Source organism: Mesoplodon mirus, assembly GCF_964341445.2.
Source record: "Mesoplodon mirus genome assembly, chromosome: 12".
Lineage (NCBI taxonomy): Eukaryota > Metazoa > Chordata > Mammalia > Artiodactyla > Ziphiidae > Mesoplodon > Mesoplodon mirus.
The window spans coordinates 84,681,122-84,704,077 of record NC_138988.1 but is presented as its reverse complement, the minus strand read 5'-3'; the positions used below and the strand labels follow the sequence as shown (position 1 = coordinate 84,704,077).

General features: G+C 42.1%; 2 protein-coding genes across 5 annotated transcripts; both read left to right on the top strand.

The window, feature by feature from the left end:
- Positions 1-5,746: 5,746 nt before the first annotated feature.
- NKAPL (NFKB activating protein like) lies at positions 5,747-7,025 on the top strand (the record flags this gene model as incomplete). Its single annotated transcript, XM_082637174.1, is given in 4 exon segments — positions 5,747-5,972; positions 5,975-6,395; positions 6,397-6,891; positions 6,893-7,025. Coding segments are annotated over 4 exon segments (1,254 nt in total). The 3' UTR covers positions 7,005-7,025.
- A 3,737-nt stretch (positions 7,026-10,762) lies between these two features.
- Positions 10,763-19,948, top strand: ZSCAN26 (zinc finger and SCAN domain containing 26). 4 transcript variants are annotated; one of them, XM_082637173.1, is made up of 5 exons: positions 10,763-10,891; positions 12,558-12,708; positions 13,620-14,015; positions 14,415-14,532; positions 17,958-19,948. In XM_082637173.1, exons 3-5 carry the CDS (start codon positions 13,686-13,688, stop codon positions 18,863-18,865), a joined length of 1,356 nt encoding a protein of 451 aa, XP_082493299.1. In that variant the 5' UTR covers positions 10,763-10,891; positions 12,558-12,708; positions 13,620-13,685; the 3' UTR covers positions 18,866-19,948. The 4 variants fall into 4 exon arrangements, with proteins under 4 accessions (XP_082493299.1, XP_082493298.1, XP_082493296.1 ...); XM_082637172.1 differs by having other exon boundaries at positions 13,620-14,102; XM_082637170.1 differs by having other exon boundaries at positions 10,765-10,891; positions 13,620-14,105.
- The last annotated feature ends 3,008 nt before the right edge of the window (positions 19,949-22,956 follow it).

The following is a 22,956-nucleotide window of genomic DNA, read 5'->3' as shown; positions in this document are numbered from 1 at the left end:
ATATCCCTCTCTCCCAACTTAAAGTCAAGAGTGCATGAAAGCTCATGCCAGCTAAGCTTAAACTCCCTCCAGGTCAGAGGATTCACACCAAACGTTTATAACAAGTATTGTTCATGTTTTCAAAACTGCCCAGTGGTTGGGGAGAGGGAGATTGGGTCAGAGGCAGCCAATGTTGAAGAGACCCGAGTATGGGCAGTAGGAGAAAATGTATCTTTTCAGAAACACATTGGGAGTCCTGGGTATCTGACCAAAACGATTCCACAACATTCAAAGTATCAACCTGTGAAGTCAAGACTCTCAATAAGAATTTCATGATATCTCCTGTTTTCACCCAGATCACCTTCTGCTAAGTTCTTCAGAGACTGCTACCTTCTTCGTAGGTGCCTGAGTGCCCGTCTCCAGCTTCCAGCTTTAACAAGAATGGGTTCTGCCTCTGAGGAAATCCCAGACCACGTTTTGTTCAGTCCGCAGCATAGCATTTTCTTCTGTTCTCAAGTACCCTTGCTGGATTCCTGCTCTGAAGTACCCCTGGCTGACTAGGGACTTTGCAAACTGTGGGGCTCTTCCTTTATCACTTCCCTACAATCTTTCATTGCCTTCATTATCCCCTTGTTGCAGTATAATTTAAAACTTTAGTGTTCTAAAATCCTGTAGACGTCCTCCAGTTAATCTTTTCTAGCCTTTTAAAATTTCCTTTTAAATTAACCATATTTTTGTTACCTCCGCAAAGCTAGCCATTTCCTCTTGTCTCCTTATCTTTATTTTTCCTAAATATTTGCTAATAGCCCTGATCTTAAACACTGTTCATTTTTCTTTGGTGTTTGTTTCTTATGTCATGTAAAGAGATACATATAAAGCCTTTCACAAACCAGAAAACATTATACACTTAATAAGTATAATTTATTGAGATTAACAAAGGACCACTGCGCCTCCTTTCACTCTTTCTGCACCTTCCAAACCTAAAAGACTTCTCCATAGAGGAGGGAAAGATTATAGAAAAATACTTTTGAGTGCCTACTATGCCTGACAATGAAAGCAATAAAGCATACACACACACATGCATACATACTTGGGCTTAGGCTTTCAGTATAGTAACATTGATAAGACTTGCACATAAAAATAAGACAGTGCCGTGGTAAATAACTTGTGAGTGGTGAACTGAATCCTGTGGAAGTTCAGAGGAGGGAAAGGTTACTTCTGGCTGTGTGCTATTATTGCATGGACAGGGTGACATGTTAGCTGAAAAGACTAAAGGAGTTTGTCAAATTTAGTAACTAAGGCAAGTTTGAGGAGATACATACATTGTAGCTGCCTTCAGTGCCAGAGCAAGGGGTTGAAATTTTATTCAGTAACACTGGGAAGCCACTGACATTTTATGATAAAAATATTTAGGAAACTATCTGGCATTATTGTACAATTTCAGATTAAAAAGTTACTTTGCTGATAGGCTTTTAGACACCCCACTTTTGTATATAACAAATGTGTGTTTATAAGTAAGTGAATTAGAAAATGGGTTTAACTCTAGCCTATTTAAAAGGATGGTCAAAAAAATTATTTTCAGATGAAATTAGACCCCATAAAATAAGCTGCTTAGTTAGATATAAGCAGTATATAAAGTGGAATAAAACGTCACTTTTCATTCTTTTAAAAATTGTTTTTAGGGCTTCCCTGGTGGCGCAGTGGTTGCGAGTCTGCCTGCCGATGCAGGGGACGCGGGTTCGTGTCCCGGTCCGGGAGGATCCCATATGCCGCGGAGCGGCTGGGCCCGTGAGCCATGGCCGCTGAGCCTGCGCGTCCGGAGCCTCTGCTCCGCAACGGGAGAGGCCACAACAGTGAGAGGCCCGCGAACTGCAAAAAAAAAAAAAAAAAAAATTGTTTTTAGGAATTTTAGTGTCAATTAGCCATTCTGTTGGATTGGCCAAAATGTTCATTGGGGTTTTGGAAGTTTTTGGCCAACCCAATACTTCACTTCTCCAACTGAAACAATGCTGAAACCCCCCATTTTCTTTCTTCTTCCTTTTCATTAATAAGTAATTATAGCTATTTTTTCTACTTGGGTAGAATGAATAGTTACAATGAAAAGAGATTTTTGATGAATAGCCCTCCTAGATGGGTTCTTAATTTTGGTAAAGATGTGTGTATTCCTGCAAAAGATTCTGTTTCGTTTCCTTCTCCGGCTCCGTTGGATCTTTGCTGCTGCGCACGGGCTTACTCTAGTTGCGGGTGAGCGGGGGCTACTCTTTGTTGCGGTGCATGGGCTTCTCATCGTGGTGGCTTCTCTTGTTGCAGAGCATGGGCTCTAGGCGCCCGGGCTTCAGTTATGGTGCAGGGGCTCAGTAGTAGTGGCTCACGGGCTCTAGAGCGCAGGCTCAGTAGTTGTAGCACACGGGCTTAGTTGCTCCGGGGCACGTGGGATCTTCCCGTGTCCCCTGCATTGGCAGGCGGATTCTTAACCACTGCGCCACCAGGGAAGTCCCTCTTCCTCCTCCTTTAGTGGGAAAAAAATAGTAGGAGTGCTAACTTACCTCACAGGCTTGTGAGGATCTGCTCATACAAATAAGAAGTGCTGGGTAAATAATCTGAAAACGTTAATATTGATAGAGAAATGGAGGTTAAACACTTTGTTGGCCAAACGCTCTATATATTGGAATGACAATAGTTTAATAGTAAAGGCTCTCTAAAAAGAGTGTCCTGACACAAGCGTGTGACAGTGTTGATCTTATCTTGTAATGATGTCCCAAATCATCTGTGTGGTTCCATCTCAATTATTCATAATGAGAACTTTACTCAGTAAACTTAATTTATCTACTTTACTCTAAACACACTTTTTAGTCTATCTTTTGTTACTCCTTATGATAGCTAAAATTGGGTCTGACGATTTCAAATGCGGGAACTTTTTTTCAGTCAGCTCTGTAGATGTGGTATCTATTTTGTACGTTTCAAATGGAGTTGCTGCTACAGAAATATCTGGGGATGACTACTCTCCTGTGGACTTTTTTTGTTAACATAACATTTTATTGTAGAAATATCCTTTTATTTCTGCATCTACCCACATTTCTCACTTTGTCTGTAGCATTAGCAATTCCTTTCTATTTACCACATCAATCTAAGACCTTGGAATTTGAACATAGCAAGTGCTCCTGGTCTCCTTTCCCAATTAATGGCTGAATACTATGATATATTCCTGCCTGTTCCATGTATTTTGTTTATTAGGAATTGGGTTGTCATCCAAAATCCTCTGCACAACTTTCCAAATTCCCATTTTTATTCAAATTTCTAAGCTACTTCAAGATTTTTAAGGGTCTAGGAAAAAAAAAATCTGAACAACCCTAATGTAACTTATTTGTATAATAGTAATAAACCATGTGATTATTCATTTCATCTGAGTGAATTCTTAAACAGCTAACACATTGCATAATTTCCAAGCTGTCAGAAAATAACTATAGTTTCAGGTATTAACTAAAGTGTTAAAACTTTTAACCATTTTCTTCCCTCTGTTCCTCACCAATTCTGCCCATCAGCATTGGGATCCTCGGAAATGAAGCTTGTAGCCTTTCAGACCCTCAACAGCAGGGGGTATAGAAGGGCTGAGTCATGTGTGTGAGATAAATGACAGGTTTACCAGAGCATCCTTAGCCCCTAGCAGAGTCGCTATTAAATGAGTGAATCTGGAAATTGATCCAGCTTGTTCTTTTGTATTATTTGTGAAATAAAATTCATATTTTATGGCAAGACAAGGAAATTTAAACATAAAAAATTTTCTCTGGGGACTTCCCTGGCGGTCGAGTGGTTAAGACTCTGCATTTCCACTGCAGGGGGCCTGGGTTCGATCCCTGGTCGGGGAACTAAGATCCCACATGCCGCGTGGTGTGGCCAAAAGAAAAAAAAAATTTTTTTCTCTGCCCTTTGGCCTCCTCTCTTTCCTCTACTGTGCATTGTGTATCTGCATTATGCATCAACCAAACCTCCTCATCGGCAGAAATACCTGTTCAACCATAAAGAGCAACATTCTAGCACCAACAAGGTACTCCTTAAAAGGTAACATTCCTTCTTAATGGGAAAAAAAGCCCCTTAAAATGAAATGTAGAGAAAAGCTCTCTCTCAATGTTTGGGCCTCTGTCATCATTAGAAAAATTCACTCTGGAGTTAGTTTATAGATGTGATCATATTGTCTATGGCGCTGCTTTTGCTCTACAATGGCAGCACCCCAATTAAGCAAAATGTTACTTTCTCAAAAAATTTTTTTCACTCTTCCCATCAGAAGACCTGTATTATGAAAAATTGTACTCAATTATTATAGTTTGAATAAGATAATTATATTTCATTAATAAAAATATGTGGAAATTTGTTTTCTGTCTTATTATATAAGTGCATACATAATATCCTCAATTTTGTCTCTTGGCCCACAAAGTCTAAAATATTTACTATTGGCCTTTTACAGAAAAAGTTTGCTAATCCCTGTTCTAGATAATAGTTTTCTTAAGGAACAAAACTATATTCTAAAACTAATTTTCCCATATATTAGCTGAAAGAGACATTCCATCAATCAATCAATATTTGAAAACCCCATATAATACTAAGTGGCTTAATTTTATCCAAAAGAATTTTTTTTTACATATAGTATGACATTTTTATTTACAGAGAATCTGTAATACTTTACCCATTGTGATATTTTCACCATACATGTAACCATTTCATTTTTAATACTCCCTCCTATTTGCCAGTTCCTAAGGTAGCATAGGTTATGGCAGGGCACCATGCCAGTCCTTGTCTCCTTCAATCACATTACTAAAATTTTACTTAGATTTTACTTAGATCAAATGATTCTATTTAATTTAATTTCTCCATTTTATTCATTTAGACGCCTAGCATCAGGAAAGCACCATTCCTAAGTTCTGACTTAACTTTTCTGTCACTTTCCAAGTCTGTCAACTAACTGAGCAGGTCAGCTTAACTAGAGAGAACCAAGATAACGGTAATGTCTATGCACATTTTAAGATCCAGGGGAAGTAATCTTGCATGAAATGTTTGCCATTTTAGAGAGTGAACAAAGTGTGTGCAGAACGTGGTTTCCAAACAACAGTTTCTGAAAAGCTCAACTAGATAAGGAGACATCAACAAGCCTGGGTTAGATGCTTCCCTGTGTTTCTGCGAATTTAAGAATACAAATCATGACTCCGGTCCTCACTTAACTCAGGCTGAGCTCAAACTCTGATTTTAAAATAAGTTCTGGTTCTTGCTTCCAAGTGGGATTTGGTAGTCATTAATAAACGTAAACGTATCTCTGCCATGAAGATGGTGGACAAGGTCCTTTTTAAGGAGTTAACAAGAGGAGCGTGAGAAGTAGGGAAACTTCACCAAGGGGTAAAGAGGGCGGAAGTGAGAATGATAGGAGAGAGGGTATCAAGATGCTTAAAGGCAAGTAACCAGGTAGAGAAGGGAGTGTTTGAACAGTAGAGGGATTCATTGATGGGAATTCCTCTTTTTACGTTCCCACTGGGCTCAGGATGGGGAACGTAAATCCTGACAACAGGCGCGGCCACGCCCCCTTTATCCGCTCTTGCGAAGAGGCCACCACGCAGCCTCAGCCAAAACGGGCCTCACAGCCCACATGCTGATTGGGTTTTCTTCTGGCAAGCGCCGGAAGCGGAAGTCGTGCGCCGGACCGTTGCTAGAGCGCTTGCGTGGCCGGGAGTCGCCGTCAGTCCAGTTATATGTACTAACTGCCCTTGTGAAAGCGCGGCTCATGGTGCCAGTGTCCCGGTCGCGCTACCCCGAGGACACCCCAGGCTCTAGGAGACGGCGACGCAGCTCGTCGGGGAGCCTGCCTTCCGCGCAGGCCAGACCATCCCCGTGGGGCAGCCGTTCCCACTCCCACTCGCACTCCCGCGGCCGCGAGGGCCTCAGGCCTCAGTGGGGTGGTTCGGGCGTCGGCGCTCCTTGTACCTTTAGCCGCTTTGGATCTCGAGAGCGGCCCACCGGCTCCGCAACTATGCTTTCTCGTCCTCTTCTGTCTACTATGGCGGATACCACTACGATCACCACCACAATGCGGGCGACAGGCAGTGGGCGGAAGACTATGAGAAGGAGAAGGAGGAGAGCTATCGTCAGGGGAGGCTGAAAGAGAGAGAAAAGACTGGGGAGTTGGGAGCACCTGAGGTGTGGGGGCTGTCTCCAGAGTTTCCTGAGCCAGATTCTGGTGAACACACCTGGGTTGAGGATAAGGAGGTAAAGACTAAGAAGAGCAGCAGTTCACATTCCTGCCCCAAAGAAAAAAAGAAAGAGGCCAGTCGTTCAAAAAATAAGAAAAGAAAGAAAAAGTCCAAAGGAAAACACAGGAAATATTCTGATAATAGCGACAGTAATTCAGACTATGACACTAGCTCTGATGATGATAAAAAAGAGAGCAACAAAAGCCAAGAAGAAAGAGAAGAAAAAGAAACACAGAGCTAAAAAGCCCAAGAAAAAGACGAAGAAGGCTAAAAAAGAATCCAGTGACAAAAGCTGTAAGGATTCAGAAGGGGAGTTGGCAGAAGATATCTGGATTGAGCAGTCAAAGATTGCAGATAACATGACTCTAATAGGTCCAGAGGCACCTATAATACACACCTCTCAAGATGAGGAACCTTTGAACTACGGCCATGCTCTGCTTCCAGATGAAGGTGCAGCTATGGCTGAGTATGTAAAAGCTGGAAAGCGTATCCCACGAAGAGGTGAAATTGGGCTGAGAAGTGAAGAGATTGCTTCTTTTGAATGCTTAGGTTATGTTATGAGTGGTAGCAGGCATTGCAGAATGGAGGCTGTGCAACTGCGTAAAGAGAACCAGATCTATAGTGCTGATGAGAAGAGAGCCCTTGCATCCTTTAACCAAGAAGAGAGACGGAAGAGAGAATAAGATTCTAGCTAGTTTCAGAGAGATGGTGTACCGAAAGACAAAAGGGAAAGATGACAAGAACTTTTGTTCTATAGCTGGACTTTTAAGAATTTTATATCACCAAAATTAAAAGGCTTTATGATGCTGCTGTACCTACTATAAGTTCCACAAGAAAAAAACTGCTTTTTGAGATCTCTTTAGCAATTTATTTTTTGTTATTTTTATTTTTAAAAGTAAAATGTGCCCGTTTTTAAAAATATTCAAACACTACAGGAAGAAAGTCAGTAAAATGTAAGTCTTTTACCCCAGCCCCTGATCCTTCTCCCCAAAGAAATCTCTTTTTGGAATCTTCTATATCTGTCCATAAGTTCCGTGTATATACAAGCATGTATGTTGCAGGCTAAAGTTGGATCTATTAACCTGAAGGGTTTTTTGTTTTTTTCCCTGTTGCTCTGACTTTTCTCTCCTTGAGGGCTTCATTGCCTCATGGAGCCGTTCATTTACCCCAGGGAGAACCAGAAGAACCCCAGAAAGAACAAAGGATTCAATTGAGTGTATACTTCTGGTTTCCATTTAACACTGAGTTAAAAAGTAGAGGTTTATTGGCTCATTTTCCTCTTCTGGCTGGTTTCCCTTAAATAATGAAACGGCTGCCAAAGCTCCTGAGTTTGGTTATATATTTTCCTGGTCCACCTATGAAGAGAGAACATTTTTGTCCTGGCATTCCAAACAAGAATACTGAGATGCAGCCTAATTAGATTAGCTTAGGTCACATGCCCTTCCTCAGAAAAGGAATTGTTGCAAGGGAAATAGAATGGCCTACTCCTGAATCTGCAGGTTTTGTCACCCTAATGAGCTACATGGGCAAGGAATGGATACCTGAGAGAAAATCAGAGTAATGTTGGGAAGGGAGGGGTAGGAAACCAACAAATGCCCACTGCAATTTTGAATGACTTTTTTTTAAAATATAGAATAGAGAGTACAGGTGCTGAAAGCCAAAGTTTTCTTGAAGAAAAGCTTGGCTTTGACTTAGAAGCCGAGTACCTGATTGAAGGGATGATAGGATTTATGCATAAAAATAGACATAAAAAAGATAACGATCCAGAGTGCTTGAGTATTCCAAAGAGTAGATTAGGCACCAGCTAGACCAGGAGGAGAAAGAACAAAATGAGAATAAAGGAGGAGCTCATGAAAAGGAGATCAGATCAGGAGGGACCAGGTGGACAAGAGAGTTAACATTGAGAGACTGGCTAGCACCAATGCTGGAAAAGACTTTTAGAGTGAGCTCCACTCATGTTCCGTGGTAAGGCTTTTGTTGTCATCCAGTGACATCTTCCTGAACTCTGAGACTTCAGCGCTAACCAAACTAATTTGGATAAGCCCCTTTTCAAGTCTCAAGACCCTGGTAACCCCACAGAGCTGAAGAAGGAGTGCAGTTCTAGAATCTGGCAGGTAAGAGTGATGTAGAAGGGCGCTTTTACCCCAGTATGTGACTTGATTGACACTGGACCACACTAGCTTGAGATTTTCCCCAAAGAGAGTTGGGTGAAAGCCGCCTTGTTACATATGTATATTTCCATTTTTAGAAACAAACCATACCACACTATACAGATGGATCTATACCTTGCTTTTTTCACTAAACAATATATATTGGATATATTTTATATCAATGCATGTAAATCTATCTCATTCTTTTTAATGACTTTATAATCTGTTGTATGGAAGAACCATGTTTTATCCAATGTTTAAGATGTTTTCTGTATTTTGCTATTCTACAATACTTGCAGTGAAAATCTTTGTGGATGTATGAGAGTATTATCTGTAGCATACTCATCTAGAAATAGAATTAATTACTGGGTCAAAAGTCCTTTGGGTGATCTAAAAATGGCCATCTAGAAGTGGAATTATTAAATCAAAGGGAAGATATTTATAAATGCTTTCTATGTGCTAGGCACTATAGCATATATTAGGGATAAACCAAAGAGCAAGTTACGCTTGATCCCTGCTATCAAAGAATTTTACATGCTACTGGGATACTTGTAACTCATGGCTGTAATGCAACAGTGCCTCTGATCATATAGAAAAGGAAGCTTTTATTTTAAATATCCTATGAATGGACCGGATGGAAACATATAAACGACCGTTTTGTTTACAAAAATGAGGATAATCCTGGAAAATGAAAATCTCAAGTTCGAAAATTGATCTGTATTATTAGTGAAATGTAGCTCTGTCCTGGTAAAAATTGCATTTTGAATTGTTCTCACCTTATCTACCTCTACCCCTTCCAAAAGATACAAACAGACTACATAAAAATGCACACCTTGAATTTTTGTTGAAAAACTCTTGTTTGTCAAGCTGCATTAAGTGTATTTATTTTCATGGGATAAACAACGCAATGCCAATAATCTCAGCCTTGATAATATGAATGACATTTAAGAAGCCGGCCATGGTAGGGAGTTTGAAAGGGGGTAAATGAATTTGAATACATTTACTTCCTTTTAAAATTAAAACTTATGTTTACTCCTTTCATAATTTTTTGGGGGGAAAGCTCTTCTTTATAAATTTGAAAAATCAGATGTATGTTTTCTCTTCAGGACAGAATATTAACTTCTAATTAGTGAAATATTTGCATTGACTGGATTTGTTAGCCTAAGGAAAAGTTTTTAAGTAAATATATTTTCCTTTAACTTTTAAAAGATATTTTCGAGCTCTGACCCTCAAGGAGAAGATAACTCTCCTGATGATAGAATTTTTTTTCTTTCCTGTTACGAAAATTTCAGGCTTGAAACAATATGAATTATGTCATAAAACCATGGTTAGTATGATATTTGTTTCAAAATTATCAATGATTAAACCAAAGTTTGTTCAGGTTTTTTAAAGGGTTTATTTTGTTCACAGACTATAAAAATACAGTTTGTGATGAGGTGGGCAAGAGAGGGAATATTTGTTTTCTTCTGCAGAATTTATTTTTGTAGTGATATATGATCCCCTGCATCACCCCCTCACCCCCATACTTTGCAGAGAATAATCGTTGATTATCCTCTCCCATAGTAATAGACAGACTGTAACTGAGCAGGACCCTATGGGGCCTTCCCAGGACAGACACCTCCCCCATATCCTCTGCTGTAGCTTCTCTCTGATGTATAGATACATAGATAATAGTATCTGATGCATTCTTCCGGAGTTGTTTTACAGATGCTAAAATTACCACCAAATGGAAGAAATTAACTACTTGATGATCATGAGCCCCCAGACCTACAGGCTCCTAAGAACTGATAATGTTAACCGCCCTGTTACCACAACACCAACCAATCAGAGAAGTGTGTTTAGGAGCTTGATCACCGTCACCTGGCTTTTAAAAGAATGCTTTGCTGAAAACCTTTGGGGAGTTGGGGGTGTTTTGAGCACGGACCACGCGTTCTCCTTGCTTGGTCCTACAATAAACCTTGCTCTGTTCCAGACTCCGACGTTTTGGTTTGTTTGGCCTCACTGTGCGTCCAGCTCACGAACCTGCGTTTTGTAACAATTCTTAATTTTTTATTACCTTAAACCCTTCAATCCAAATATACGTTCATTGTTCAATTTAATCTTCAAAATACTTTGACATGTATTTTTTCCATTGTATTTGATGACTTTTTAAATTGGGAAGAAATGGTAATATATGTGTCCGTGTTTAATTACGTGAGTAAGCAAAGTGGAACGCCAGCTGTTTGTGATAACAGTAAAGTGAGCTGGCCCGCTTTTTACATGAATAAAATAAATTTCGGCTTAAAAAATGAAAAAAACCGTAAGCGCACACCGGGACGCCCCTCTCAGCCGCGGAACTTGGAGAACGTTCAGCCAACCTTTGGAAGCTTGGCCGCCTCCTGCGAGGAGGGAGCAGAAGGCCATAGAGCCGCGGTCCTCCCGCAGTCCTAGAGCGACGCTAAAGTAAACCGCGGAGCGAGAGCCGGAGATCGGTAAAGAGCTAAGACGGGGCTTGAGAACGGTTGGCCCTTCCTGCCGGTCGTCGGAGCGGTGAGTGGTGACTGTGCCCCACCTTGGGGAGGAACTGCAGCCGGTGGGCTGGGGATTAACTGATTCCCTGAGGGTGGAAGTGCAGGGTAGCCTTACCCGACATAGGGGCCGTGTGGACTTGGGGCGGGGGCGGGCGAGAGGTGTCAATCCTGGTCCCTAGGAGGGGAATCATGCTGTGGATCTAGTTATTGGGGCACAACCTTCTCCTGCATATTTTTCATCCACTAAGCTCAATTTTAAATACCTATTCAAGGTAAGCCTTAGAAGGTAACATTTGAGCAGAAACCTGAGGGAGGTTAAAAGATCTGTGTGGCCTTTGGGGGTACGAATTTTTTAAGCAGGGGGGAACAGCAAGTGCAAAGGCCCTAAAGCGGGAGCTTGCTTAACATATTCGAGGAATAGCAGGGAGACCAGAGTGGTTGGAGCGCAGTGAATAAGGGGGAAGTGTGTAGAAGATGATATCAGAAAGATTGGGGGGTGGGAGGAGGCCTGTAGAAAAAGTGGGCATTGTATTGTGTAAGGAATTTGGTCATTTCTTGGCGTGAAGAGTTGTCGGAAAATTTTAAGCAAAGGAAAAACATCTGACATGTTTTAAAGCATCTACAGCTGGGAACTCATGATGAGAACAGACTGTAGGAAGGCAGGAAAAAAGCCGGTCCCAGTTTGAAGGCTGTCAGGCAGGGAGAATTCTCTCTTACTTGGGGAAAGTCAGCCTTTTTTATTTTCTATGCTGACCTTCAACTGATTGGATGAAGCCCACTCACATTAATGAGAGCTATCTGCTTTACTCAGTCGACTGATTTAAGTATTAATCTCATCCAAAAACGCCCTTACTGAAACACGAGAGTAACGTTTGGCCAAATATCTGGGTATTCGGTGGCCCAGTCAAGTTGTCACATAAAATTAACCATTTTTATTTTCTGTCTAAGAATCATTATTTTCGCAGACTTTTTTTTCACTTTCATTAAGAGTTCCGTTGCCTTGAACAATGCCGGGGTTAAGGGCGCCTACCCCTAGTGCAGTCGAAAATCTGAGTATAACTTTACAGTCAGTCCTCTGTATTCACAAGGCCGCATCGGAATTCTTTTATCTCTGTGTCTCAGCAACTAAGAGAGTCTGGCACATTGTAGACAATCTGTAAATGAGATGAGTTATGAATATCCGTCTATTCTTTTAGTTAATTCTGATACTGGCTTTAATTAATGAACCTACAAGCAGTTTTACTCATTTTGTGTCTTTTTTCCCCTCTCAACATTTGGAGAATTTTCAAATCTACCGAAAATTTGAAAGAGTAGTACAATTAATACGATATACCCCTCATATAGCAGCAGCTGTGAACTTCCTGCTACATTTGTGTTCTCTCTCTCTCCACTTACCGCCCCCTATAATCCCCCCTCCCCAAAACATTTGAAAGTAAGTTTTAGTACCATCTCCTGAGAATAAGGATATTCTCTTACGTGACCACCTGAGAAAACTCTTAAGATCTACACACTTTTTCTGTAAAGGGCCAGATAATAAATGTTTTGAGCTTTGCAGGTGATACGATCTCTATGGCAACTACAGTTGACCCTTGAACAGAAGGGTTTGAACTGCATGGGTCCACTTATGTGTGGATTTTTTCAATAAATATATCAATTGTATCAATACCTGTGTTTTCATTTTACAGATCTTTAAGTGTGGGGAAAAGTTTGTGTTTGATTAGAGATCACAATATGTGGAGTCAAAAGAACTAGAGTTTGAATCCTGATCCTGTCCAGGCTGTTTCAGCTTCCTACCCTTGGTCATCTACCAGTTCCTTTGTGTTTGAGGCAGAAATAGTAAGTAGTACACAGATTTTTGACTACACAGGGGTCAGTGCACCATTGTTCAAGTACTCAGTCCTGCCAGTGTATTGTGAAAGCAGATGTAAACACTATCTAAACAAATGGGTTTGGCTGTATTCCAGTAAAGTTTTATGTACAAAAACAGCCTTTGGGCTCTATTTGGTCTGCTGGGCCATAGTTTGCATATATATATTATTCATATTCAGATTTCTGAATTCTTCAAAACATATTTGTATCTTTTTTTTTTTAACTTAAGAGCAAATTTCACACTTTGCATTTTTCTGTATCTCTTTAATCTAGAAAAATACCTTCCCCACACCTTCGTTTTATTTTCACGATATTGATTGTTTGGAAGAGTACATGCCTATTGTAGAGAAGCTGCATTCTGGACATTCTGGATTTATCTGAAAGTTTCCTCATTGTTAGATTCATGTTAAATACTTTTAGTAAAAATGCTACATAAGTGATAAGGCACAAGTCAGTTGTCTTGCTGTTGGTGTTACTAGGTTTCATTTGATTAAGTTTGTGACTGCCAGATAGCTCCATTCTTCCCCTTGTAATCCATAAGCAATCAGTGTGGTGATTCTCTGAGACTATGAGATTGTCCTTTCCCCCTACTCCTTTCACCCAATGATTTCACCCATTTGTAGTCCTTGAATGAAACAGTTATTTCCTCAAGGGCTACAAAGTGGTGATTTTTTCAAATCTGTTATTCCTGCTATGTTGGCTGGCAGTCTTCTGTAAGACGGTCTTCTCATTTTGTATGGTTGTTTCAGAGAGAAAACAAATGGATAGTAATTATTGGAAATGTATAAACCCAACAAAGGGGCATTGCTACGGTTGTTATTATCATTACTACTACTGTACTGTTACTGTTTTTGTGATTCTTGTTGTTACATTTTCAGGGGTATCCCTGAGGAGGCCATCAAAAGAAAGTTCTCCAGAACAGAGAGAGCAGTCTGAAGCTGGGCATGGCGACAGCATTGGTAACCACTCCTTCCCCGGCTCCTCTGAATCTGAAGAAGGAGGGACTTCACTTAGTGAAGGAGGATCACCTCTCTCCTCGGGAGCAGGGGGTCAAGCTGCAAGGAAACGGCGCAGGCCTCGGGCAGGAGCCATTGTGCAAACAGTTCAGGCAGTTGCGCTATGAAGAGACCACAGGACCTCGAGAAGCGCTGAGCCGGCTCCGGGAGCTCTGCCGACAGTGGCTGCAGCCGGAGGCCCACACCAAGGAGCAGATCCTGGAGCTGCTGGTGCTGGAGCAGTTCCTGACCATCCTGCCCGAGGAGCTGCAGGCCCGGGTGCAGGCGTATCCTCTGGAGGGCGGGGAAGATGTGGTTATTGTACTGGAGGATTTGCAGCCAGAACTGGGAGGAACAGAACAACAGGTGGTAAGGGTCAGATGTGCTCTTTTGTAGGAAAGCAGGAATTGAGACCTCTGGCCAGAGCGGTGGCCATGAGCTCACCAGTGGGAGAATCGCTAAGCTTTGGTTCAGTTTCTTTTCAGTCTGGCTGTTCATTGCTGAAGGTCTTACCTCAGCCTTACCTGTCTCTGCTGGGAGGAAACTGAATGTGCTCCAGCTTCTCCAGCCTCTTTTCTTTGCCCTTCTGTGGTTTCTCTTTGCTCTCTTTTCTAACATTGAAGTGTTTTTCTGAACAGCAGTTTCCTCCTAAACCCACGTGTACCTAATCATCCCTAGGACCCAAACCAGGCAAAGAAACAGAAAATGCTTGTGGAGGAGACAGCCCCTCTGAAAGCAGTGCCGAAGCTGCAGGTCCAGCCTGAGGGTGAAATTCCCAAGCCCAAGAGACAGAAGGGTAAGAAGTAGACTGCATCTTCCTGCATGTGAGATGTGGTGGGCTTCGTGGTCCCCTCGCACCCGAGGCCCTGCTCAGCACCCTTGGCATTTTGCGTCTTGTTCTTGTTTTGAGTCAGGTTTACTGAGGTGTAAATTACACACAGTAAAATTCACTCTTTGTAAGTGTACAGGCCAATGACTTTTCACAAACATGAAATAATTGTACTTGTCTAATAATCACCACAGTCAAGATATAAAAGTTTCCATCACCCCAGACATTTCCTTTTTCCCTAATCCTTGTTTCTGTTTTTGGATGTTTCTAGTTTGGGTTTTTTTTTTTTTTTTTTCGGTACCCGGGCCTCTCACTGCTGTGGCCTCTCCCGTTGCGGAGCACAGGCTCCGGATGCGCAGGCTCAGCGGCCATGGCTCACGGGCCCAGCCGCTCCGCGGCATATGGGATCTTCCCGGACCGGGGCACGAACCCATGTCCCCTGCATCGGCAGGCGGACTCTCAACCACTGCACCACCAGGGAAGCCCTGGGGTTTTTCTTGTTCAGTTAAAACTGAATGCTTCTCCTGTGTAGACCATAACCTTCCTCTTCTCCCCATTACTGTAGGAGTGAATTAAAAAAGGAGTGCTAGTTTCTTACCCAAGGCAAAGAATTCCAGCCACATGATTCATTACTCATTTTTTCTTACCACATGCAAATTATTGTAAATGACTACTGTCTTTTACTTCTAAATGTTGCCTGAATTATTTTTTTTTTTGCTCCACCATATTTTCTTTGACTGTGAATTTCTCTTTCTAATTTCTATCCCTTTCATTTTCTCCTCTTTCCAGTCTGATACAAGCCCTGCTTCTCTTTTTGTTTTACTGTCTGTCATTTTAGTGCTTCCACTGAAGTTAAATTACCTCCTGTTCATTCTCTGTTATTTAAACACATTCATTAATGTTGCTCTCCTCGTTAAAGCCCTTCAGTGAGCTAAGTAATGTTATTCTTTCAACTTTTTTTTTTGATGTTTGAAAAATTCCATAATAAAAAGTAAAAAATAAAAACGAACCCACCACCTTCAGTGACTCCCAATAGCCTTTAACAAAGGCCTCACACGGCATGTTCTGGCATTTGCAGACCTTGCAGCCCCATGTCCACTAACATCACCAGCTTGCTCCGATTTGCTTGAGACTTTTAGCTCCAGCTGTTGCACGTGCTGGGAAACCCCTCAGTCCCAGACACATTGGGACAATTAATCGCCCTTTGTCCCACCTGCTCACACTGTGTGTTTCCCTCATGCTGAGTTGCATTCCATTTCCCATTTGCTCCTCTTCTGTCTGGAATACTTTTTCCTCACTCTCCCTGGCTAATTCCTACTCATTCTTCAGGACCTAGCTTAGATATCACTTTCTTTGTCCTTCCCTAATTTCTCCAAGTCTGGATCAGTTTCCCCACCTCTGCTGCTAGAGCTCCAAGTTTTCTCCTACCACGGAACTGATTGTATTATATTAGAGTTGCTGGTTTACTTCTCTTTTTCTCCCACCAGACCAAAAGGGCAGGGGCTTTGTTTTGTTTCCTGAGTCTGCTACTGTCCCTGGACTAGAGTAGACCATCAGTAAATGTCTATTTGACGAATGGCTGATTTCAATTCTAAAGGCTTTTACCTACTACCTACTTCCCCTGCTCAATTTCTGAGTCTGCTTCAAAAGTCCTCTTCTTCTGGAAGCTTTCTGAGTAAAGCCGCTGAAAGAGAGAGGCCTACCTTTTCTAAACAGCCTTGCAGAAATGAATTTATGCCATGTAATCAGTGATGGGTGTTTAAGTATGAAAAGTAGATTTAGCAATAGTAGATTCTTGAAACTGTTCCTTACCCTGTAGATCTGTTGAAAATGTTATTTTATATTCTTCTTTTATTTATTTATTTACTTTTGGCTGCGTTGGGTCTTCGTTGCTGCACACGGGCTTTCTCTAGTTGTGGCGAGTGAGGGCTACTCTTCGTTGCGGTGCGCAGGCTTCTCATCACGGTGGCTTCTCTTGTTGCGGAGCACAGGCTCTAGGTGCGCGGGCTTCAGTAGTTGTGGCGTGCAGGCTCAGTAGTTGTGGCTTGTGGGCTCTAGAGCGCAGGCTCAGTAGTTGTGGTGCACAGGCTTAGTTGCTCCATGGCATGTGGGATCTTCCTGGACAAGGGCTCAAACCCGTGTCCCCTTCATTGGCAGGCGGATTCTTAACTACTGCGCCACTAGGGAAGCCCCGTTATTTTATATTCAAGTTCAGGTTGTTTTTCAGTTTTGGAGGCCCCTGCCTCCCCTTTTAGTTGTGTATGTCATTATAAAATCACTGGAAAAGAACCTTTCTTGTTCTCATCCCTTAACTCTCACTCCCTCCCCCATGGAGGCTACTTCATCCTCTTGCAAAAGGCCTTTACACACAGTACATGTTTTTAATATTCCCTCTCACACATGTGCTTTTACTTTCCTGATGTCTCCTTCCCACACCCTTCACTTTCTCATCTACTCTCACTCTTTAAATGATCTGCTGCCTTTATCTTGCTTACACCGGGTAACCCTCATTTGCTTGTTATGAGTGCTGCTTAGATGCTCCCTCTTCTATTTTCTCCATCCATCTCCCCTTTTACTCTCTCAGTCTGACTTTGCACCCTCTTTCAGGCTCCTGGACTTAAAAGACTTATCCTATCTACTGTTCCCTCTCACCCTCTTCCCTGTATGTCTGAGCTAAGGTTTTATTCAGCACACATTGTTATAATTTGCTTATATGTCTTGTGTTCCAGACATATAAGCAAATTATTACAGCACTGAGATATAATAGCTCCATTGAACCACACAGGAAAGCAGTTACTGCTGTCCAAGGAGATCAGGAAAGGCTAAGACATTTTTGTGGATTTCATGTTACCCTCAGGGCCTTGTGGCCCAGTGTTTTTGGTTTATTGGTGAGGACACTGAGCCCAGAGGAATTACCTAAGATTACACAGTTAATCATGATAAAATTGCCACCACATCTGCATGTCTTCATTTCCAGTTTATTTCTTCATTTCTGGTGCTAGCCCTTTCTTATTGGCCCCAGGGTACTCAGTTGACCTAGCTTTCTAATTTTCCACATGAGGCCATTATCAAGAACATACAGCCATGCCCTTTATGACAGTTTGCTTGCTTGCTAACTTCTGTGTGTGTGTATGTATGTATAGATGTGCATATCACATGATAAACCTCAAACCATTTAAAATAAGTTGCCTCTCACCATAATCCCCCAAAGGCAGCCACTGTTAAACAGTTTCTTATGTATCATTCCATGTATGTTCTATGCAAACACCAGCACCCACAACATTTCCGCTTTGCACACATGGCTTGATTCAATTTTTTTTCCTCCTAATTGTAGATTCCTTTCCCTAAGCACCAAAAAACAAGTAACTGGTGGTATATATTTAATGTTTCAGGTGAGGAGACAAGGATTGAGAACGGGAAGCTGGTTGTAGAGACAGACTCCTGTGAAGGAGTGGAATCATCTGGGAAAATATCTGAACCCAAAGAGGCTTATTATGAGAACTCTAACTTGGATAGGCAACAGTCCAAGGCCAAGGCCAAGGAGAAGACTGACTATAAATGCTCAGAATGTGGGGAGGGGTTCATCCAGCACTCAGACCTGATTAAGCATGAAGGTTCACACAGGGGAGAAAAGCTCTGTGAATCTGAAGTGTGTCAGAGTTCTAGTCTTACTGGACATCAGAAAATCCACTCTAGAGAGAAGGGTCATCAGTGTCATGAGTGTGGGAAAACCTTTCAGAGAAGTTCACACCTTGTCAGACATCAGAAAATCCATCTTGGCGAGAAGCCTTATCAGTGCAAGGAGTGTGGAAAAGTCTTTAGCCAGAATGCAGGCCTTTTGGAACATCTCAGAATCCATACTGGAGAGAAACCTTACCTGTGTATCCACTGTGGAAAGAACTTTCGGCGCAGCTCTCACCTTAATCGACACCAGAGAATTCACAGTCAGGAGGAGCCCTGTGAGTGCAAGGAGTGTGGGAAAACCTTTAGTCAGGCCCTGCTCCTCACCCACCATCAGAGAATCCACAGCCACTCCAAAAGCCATCAGTGTAATGAGTGTGGGAAAGCCTTCAGTTTGACCTCAGACCTTATTCGACACCACAGGACTCACACTGGAGAAAAACCTTTCAAGTGTACTATATGCCAGAAAGCCTTCCGACTAAACTCACACCTTACTCAGCACGTGAGAATCCACAACGAGGAAAAACCGTACGAGTGTAATGAATGTGGAGAAGCCTTCAGGCAGAGGTCAGGTCTTTTTCAACATCAGAGATACCACCACAAAGACAAACTGGCTTGATGAGGTGTCCTCTCCTTATGGACCATCAGAGACAGTACATTAACAATCAAGCTGGCACTTTAGGAAAAGTCACTCTAGCCAACTCTGGCAGAGAACTCTTGGGGACCAAGTTGGAGGCTATCTGCCTCCTCTCTCTTTCCTTCATTTTCCTTGTAGTCAGCTTTGGGCCACAGTAATTTGACCCTAGACCCTGGGGGATCAAAGGTAAATAGCATTCTTTACTGCAGGACTTCTCAGAGCCTTTAGCATGCTAAATGCATAGCTATGCATCTCCAAGTAGTAGAGAGCCTCATGATTGAGTGAGGGCTTTAAGTCAGCAATGAGTCAAGTGTCCACAGATTTACAGGCTTAAACAGAAAAAGAGCAGGTTGATATTTTTGCATATGCTACAGCAACAGACTCCTATACAATAAAACCAGTGATGTTTGGAAATATATCACACTCAAAGGTATCTTAAAGCACAGGTTAATGGTGAACATTTTCACCCACTGGTTTTACTACCTGCCTGCCCCTAGCATTATCCTCTCCTTCCCCACCCCCAATCAACATTTTAGAAAGCAAAGATGATCTAATTTTACCATTTCGCAGCCCCATCCCTGCCATAATACCTCATTGATTCAAGTTAGAGAGTAAGGTTTTATTTAGGCTATGGAAGAGATTTCATAAGCCATTTGAATGAACTGGGCTGAATTAATCCAAGTAGCAACTGTCTTCATAACTCCAGTGTCAGTATAGTGGCTGCTGCATAGAAACTTCAATAAACGGGGAAAGAAATTGGACTTCTTTCCTTTAATACTGAGGACAGAATTTTAAAATGCTGCTTGTTCTGGAATTTTGAAAGTCAAATCAGAAAATCAGCTTGGAAGAGATCATGATCTTCATGTTGTGAATGCCAAAAGGTCATGGTAATGATGAAGAATAGGAACCTTAGGGAAGTCCACTTCTGAATATGTCACCAGGATGATAAACATCACTTGCTGATTGGTGGTAGCTGCTTGGGGTACTTCTCACTCTGTCACGTGAGTGGGAAGACTAGTGAGCCCTCATGTTTTGCTGAGGTTTTTGTTCAGCTGAATATAGTTTTTTTTTAAAAAAAAGTGGGAATGATGTAATAAAAGTTCATTTTTCTCTTAAACAGTAAAGGCCAGAGATAGCAGTCCAGCACTGGTAAGGTGGTTTCATGACATCACTAGGGACCCAGCTTCTGCCTTTCATGCCATCATTCCTTAAGGTCATCATCCTTGATGGCTGCTGAAGCTCCAGCCATCACATGCAAAATGTGGACAAAAGGGAAGGACAAAAGAGACTCCTCCTGGTCAGTCAGCTCCCTTTAAGCAGCCTTCCTGTAAATCACTTCAGGGGTTGTATCATAGGCCAAATCTTAGAAAAGGGAAGCTGGAAAGTGTGTCTTATCCTGGGTTGCAGAATGCCCAGCTGAAAATCAGGCTTCTGACACTAAGAGTAAAGGGGAGAGTGAAGGCTGAAATAGGCACTTAGGGGCCTTTTTTATAGATACAGATATATATTTTTATTTTTATTTTTGGCTGTGTCGGGTCTTCCGTTGCTGCGTGTGGGCTTTCTCTAGTTGAGGAGAGGGGGCTACTCTTTGTTGCAGTGGTGGGCTTCTCATTGTGGTGGCTTCTCTTGCTGAGGAACATGGGCTGTAGGCATGTGCTTAGTTGCTCCACGGCATGTGGGATCTTCCTGGACCAGGGATCAAACCTGAGTCCTCTGCATTGACAGGCAGATTCTTAACCGCTGCGCCACAAGGGAGGTGCCTGGCACTTAGGAGTCTTTGGCCCACTTCCCACTCGGATCTGAGTGGGTGCAAGCTGAGCAGAGCAACAGTTAACACCATTATCTGGAGGAGGACCAAGTCAGCAGGAGGGGCAGCTGTAATTTTTTGAGAAATTAAAGAATTTTATGGAAAGTCAGTCATATTCCATTGCTTAGGAAGCCATAAAGGTATGTGTCTTTATTCTGTCTTTATGAGTAAAATTAAGTTGATAACGGATTTTTCCAAGAGTTTTGAGGGGTGTGCTGAGGTTAGTACCTAAACATTTAGCTCCATGTCGTAGTTTAAATCTATTTGATTCTCTGTTCAGTTTAAGGAAAGAACATGGAGTATCTTTATTATTCTCATTAAAAAGTAAAGATAATTAAAAGATTCAAAGTATGAAGAATTGATATATACCTTAAATATCTGGAAAATTTATTTTGGCTTTCTCTTTTCATGATGATTCCATCGTTTAGGTATTATAAGCATTCTAAGTTCATTGACACCTTAACCTAATTCTTCCTTACAGTTCCAAAGGAAATGGTGTTCTCATCCGTACCCTGGGGCAGATCCATAACCACCTGGGCAAAATTTTGGATACAGATATATTTAAATAACGTGTTTTCCTTATTTATTCCTGAAAATTATAGAAACATTGAACAAAGGGCAAATGTTATAACAGATCTTAATTGGTGGTTTGCTTGCAATGTAAGACATCCTAGACACCCTAAAAGGCAGTTAAAAATCTTTTCAGAGAGCAGAAGTCCAGGAAGACTAACCGTATTGCAGCAGTATCTTCTACTGATCAGCCATTTCTGTTTGGGTCTGCTTTTTTTTTTTAATTAATTAATTAATTAATTAATTTTTGGCTGCATTGGTCTTCGTTGCTGCGCGTGGGCTTTCTCTAGTTGTGCCGAGCGGGGGCTACTCTTCGTTGCCCTTGCGGTGTGCGGGCTTCTCATTGCGGTGGCTTCTCTGGTTGCGGAGCACGGGCTCTAGGCACATGGGCTTCAGTAGTTGTGGCATGTGGGCTCAGTAGTTGTGGCTCACAGGCTCTAGAGCGCAGGCTCAGCAGTTGTGGAGCACGGGCTTAGTTGGTCCGCGGCATGTGGGATCTTCCAGGTCCCCTGCATTGGCAGGCAGATTCTTAACCACTGCGCCACCAGGGAAGTCCCTGGGTCTGCTTTTTAAAGAGTTTTTAAAGAATAGTTTTACTGTCAAAATTGAAAGTCTTTTCACATGTTAATTGGTTGGTAAGTAACATGTTAATTCTGATTTTGAACCGCCATGTTCACCTTGGCTGAATTATTCTATTAGATTCTCCTTTTACTCTTAAACAGCAGTGCCCTTAAAAATTAAATAAGGGAGCTGTATATCAAAACTTAAATGCACATGCCCTTTGACAAATAAATTTCAGTGTGTAGTATTTACCCTAGAAATATACTCATAAAACCATGTAAAGATATTCAATGGTGTTCTCTACTTAAAGAAAAAATATAGTAGGCATAGTTACGTAAATTAACCCGTACAATGGAATACTAATTAGCTATTAAAAGATAAAGTGGTATGGAAAGATCTCCAAGCTTTCTTAACTGAAAAAGATAAGGTGCAAAATTGTATTGTGATGCCAGAGGTGGTTTAAAATACATACTTATTAAACAGATGTTTAATGAGTGCTACTATGTGGCTGTTAGCGTCCTGGGAAGATATATACAAAATATTAACAATGGTTAACTCTGGGCAGTGGGATACTTTTCATTTTATAGTTTCTATGCACCTTGTGTTTTAATTGTATATATATGATCTGTATATTTTAAGTTTTTAAAATTTGTGCTGCTTGCTGTATTGTAATCTTTATTCATCTGTTCCCCCAGCAGCCTGTGAGGACTCTAAAGACAGAAACTCAGTTTTGTCTTCATCATCTAGTTGGTTTTTAATTGAAATGATTGCAAAAATGAGGGGCAGGCTGGGAACATCCCCATGGCCTGGTGGGGACTCAGCAACTGAGCAGGGCGGGCGGTGGCTGCGGGGGTCCGCCAGGCGCACCAGTGAGACGTGCGGCCGCATTCCTAGAGAGGCATGGAGCCGGCCGGGCTGCGGTTCGGCTGCCCGCACGGCGGGAGGGGAAATCTGCCCCCGAGTCCCGACGGCCGGAAGCGGCAGACGCCCGGACCCTGCGGGGGCAGGCGACTGGCTCCTCCCGACTGTGGAGAGCCGGGCCTCCGCCCTCCGGTGGGGCTTTTCACTGGGTCGGCCACGTCTTCGTTGTGCATGTTCCTTGAACTTCTGGTCCGTTAACCAGCCATTAGACACT